The following is a 2,877-nucleotide window of genomic DNA, read 5'->3' on the forward strand; positions in this document are numbered from 1 at the left end:
TGGAACTGAATCTGTTGTTAAAAAAAAAAAAAAAGTTTACAACACTCACGCGTCCTAGTTCCGCCAGGTGATCTAGGAAAAGAGAGGAAAAAAAAAACCATAGTTCATTTAGTCAGCAAAGACGTTGTTGCTTCACTGCATAAAGCTTAAATCAGAGGAACGCGTACTCCTCCATGTCTTTTCAGTTCTCCGAGCCCGGGGACGCAAGATTCAAACCCTGCTACAGAAACACTTGGAGGGGGGGAGTTGCATGGTTGTGTCGCAGTTTATTTTTTTTAAAAAGCGCTTCTTAACCAATTCGAAGCATAAATAATGAATCCGAGCTTCAGACAGAGGAAATCGCACCCGCTAATGTGAACTAACACGAGCAAAGTAGGTGCATAATAGACAAGACTAGGAGCTGCTAACCACTTCTGCACAATGGCATTAATAAGATTAACCTGGGCAATTAGCCGGTGCAGCGGAGATCAAGCCTAAATCTGGGGCCTTTCAAAAAAGCCCACTAATGGAAAGGATTACGTTAATTTCATTAATTCTCAATACACAGACCCGGGCTCCTTTCACTCCTTTGTGTAACCCCCACCTCTTCCCCACCGAAAAGGGGGAGAAAAAAAAAAAATCAAATCTGGTTTTGTTTGTCATCTGCATATTACCAGGAACTAAATCCAGGATGACGTCGCCTGGGTATAAAAAAGGGAAGAGGTTCAGATGGATTATACTCCGAGCAGCCCTCTGGGTTGGGATCAGTAAACAGGAGAGAGTTGAGGGGGGAAAGTTCCAGGGGTGGATCCTGCGCACACACTCGCACACACACACGCTCGCACACGCACACACAGGCACACACGCACGCTCTGCCCGCAAGCCGCCCTCGGAAAAAGCTCCGCTCTTTTCGCTCCGATCCCTTTTTAAAATTTCTCCGAAAAGTTTCGATTTCGTGGCTCTCCAGCCTCCCCCCCCCCCCGCCGCAACCACCACCACCACCACCACCACCTACCCTCCCTCCCTCCCTCCCTCCCTTCCTTCCCCCCCCGCCCCCGGCCGGTCCCCGCTGCCCTGCCCCGGCACGGTTTGGGGCATGCCTGTGAGCATGTTCAGCATCGACAATATCCTGGCGGCCAGACCTCGCTGCAAGGACTCGGTGCTGCTGCCCCCGAGCGCCGCGCCCGTCGTCTTCCCCAGCCTCCACGGGGACTCGCTCTACGGCAGCGCCTCCGACTACGGCGGATTTTACTCCCGGGCGGTGGCACCCGCCTCCGCCCTGCCGCCGGCCGTCACCGGATCTCGGCTCGGCTACAACAACTACTACTACGGGCAGCTGCATGTGCCGGCGTCCCCCGTCGGCCCTTCCTGCTGCGGGGCCGTGCCGCCGCTGGGCGCCCAGCAGTGCTCCTGCGTCCCCCCCGCAGGTAAGGCGTCCCCCGCCGGGGACGGGGCGGACGGGCTTTCTTTGTTCCCGCAGCCGCGGGGCAGGAGGGGGTGGCGGGGAGCTGGCGGCCCGCAGGAGCGCGGGTAGGCGGCGGCGGCGGCGGCGGGGGCTTTTTCTCGGGGTGGGGGGGAGCAGCGATCGAACGCAAAGCCTGTCGTCGTCTCGTCTGTCTGTCCGTAGGTTACGAGGGCACTGGGTCAGTCCTGATGTCCCCTGTTCCCCATCAGATGTTGCCCTACATGAACGTGGGCACTTTGTCCCGGACGGAGCTGCAGTTACTGAACCAGCTGCACTGCAGGCGAAAAAGACGGCATCGGACTATCTTCACTGACGAGCAGCTAGAAGCGTTGGAAAACCTCTTCCAGGAAACGAAATACCCAGACGTGGGCACCAGGGAACAGCTGGCCAGAAGGGTGCACTTAAGAGAGGAAAAAGTGGAGGTATGTGGCTTTCCCTTTCCCCCTTCCACCCTCTCCCTTTCGCACTGAAACGCGCTCGGACTGGCGGTACCTCCCTCGGTGCGGCTCCAGCCCGGCCGCGCCGGCCGCGGCGAAGGGGAGAGCAACAGGTTTGCCGGGGGCGGGGGGGACGGAGAGAGAAAGCTGTTTATTATTATTTCCAAGCGCCCTTCTCGGGGGCGGCTGGCCGAGCCGATCACACGGCTGGGAGCACATGTCGAGAAGCGGCCGTGCCTCCTGCAGGCGCTCAGCCTTTCCCACCCACCCGAGCGGCAGCTTTCCCTCCGCCTCCCGCCGTCCGAGCGCGGCGGCCGCACGCCGGCCCCGCCGCGGCTGGGAGCGGCTCCGGCCGAGGCAGGGCTCCGGAGGTCAGTCTGCGGGTTTGCTTGTTTGGTTTTTTTTAATTATTTTTTCCCCCCTAATAATGTAATTTCTTAACGTAACAGGTTTGGTTCAAAAACCGCCGGGCAAAGTGGAGGAGGCAAAAGCGATCGTCTTCGGAGGAGTCAGAAAACGCACAAAAGTGGAATAAAGCGTCTAAAACGTCTCCGGAGAAGCGACAAGAGGACGGGAAAAGTGACTTGGACTCCGACAGCTGATACCTCGCAGAGGCGGACATTTCCCGTGGACTGTCGGATACGCTCCAGAGGATGCTACTAATCTTGCACAAGCTCTGCCTTGTTGGAGGGGGAAAAATATCTGTATATAATGTACAATGCCCCGAGTTGGTTTCGTGTAAATAAAATGTGTTGCGGAGGTGTTGCACAGGTAGACGGCGGCGCGTTTGTTCACCCCTCCGCCGCGGGGAGAGGAGAGGAGAGGGGAAGAGAGGAGAGGAGAAGAGAGGAGAGGAAAGGAGGGGAGGAGGAGAGCGGCGGTACCCCGGGGACCGGGGCCGGCCTTGCCGGCGCAGTTACTTATTTAACGACGTTTCGCATAGCTCGAGAGCAAGCGGAGGGCAGCGCGCTGCCCGCCGGGCCCGTCGGTCACCCG

At 58.1% G+C, this 2,877-nt stretch overlaps 1 protein-coding gene across 1 annotated transcript; it reads left to right on the plus strand.

The window, feature by feature from the left end:
- Positions 1 to 1,057: 1,057 nt before the first annotated feature.
- Positions 1,058 to 2,653, plus strand: GSC (goosecoid homeobox). The gene is made up of 3 exons (XM_029996048.1): positions 1,058 to 1,406; positions 1,607 to 1,866; positions 2,331 to 2,653. Exons 1-3 carry the CDS (start codon positions 1,076 to 1,078, stop codon positions 2,481 to 2,483), a joined length of 744 nt encoding a protein of 247 aa, XP_029851908.1. The 5' UTR covers positions 1,058 to 1,075; the 3' UTR covers positions 2,484 to 2,653.
- The last annotated feature ends 224 nt before the right edge of the window (positions 2,654 to 2,877 follow it).

This window comes from Aquila chrysaetos, chromosome 2 (genome assembly GCF_900496995.4).
Source record: "Aquila chrysaetos chrysaetos chromosome 2, bAquChr1.4, whole genome shotgun sequence".
Lineage (NCBI taxonomy): Eukaryota > Metazoa > Chordata > Aves > Accipitriformes > Accipitridae > Aquila > Aquila chrysaetos.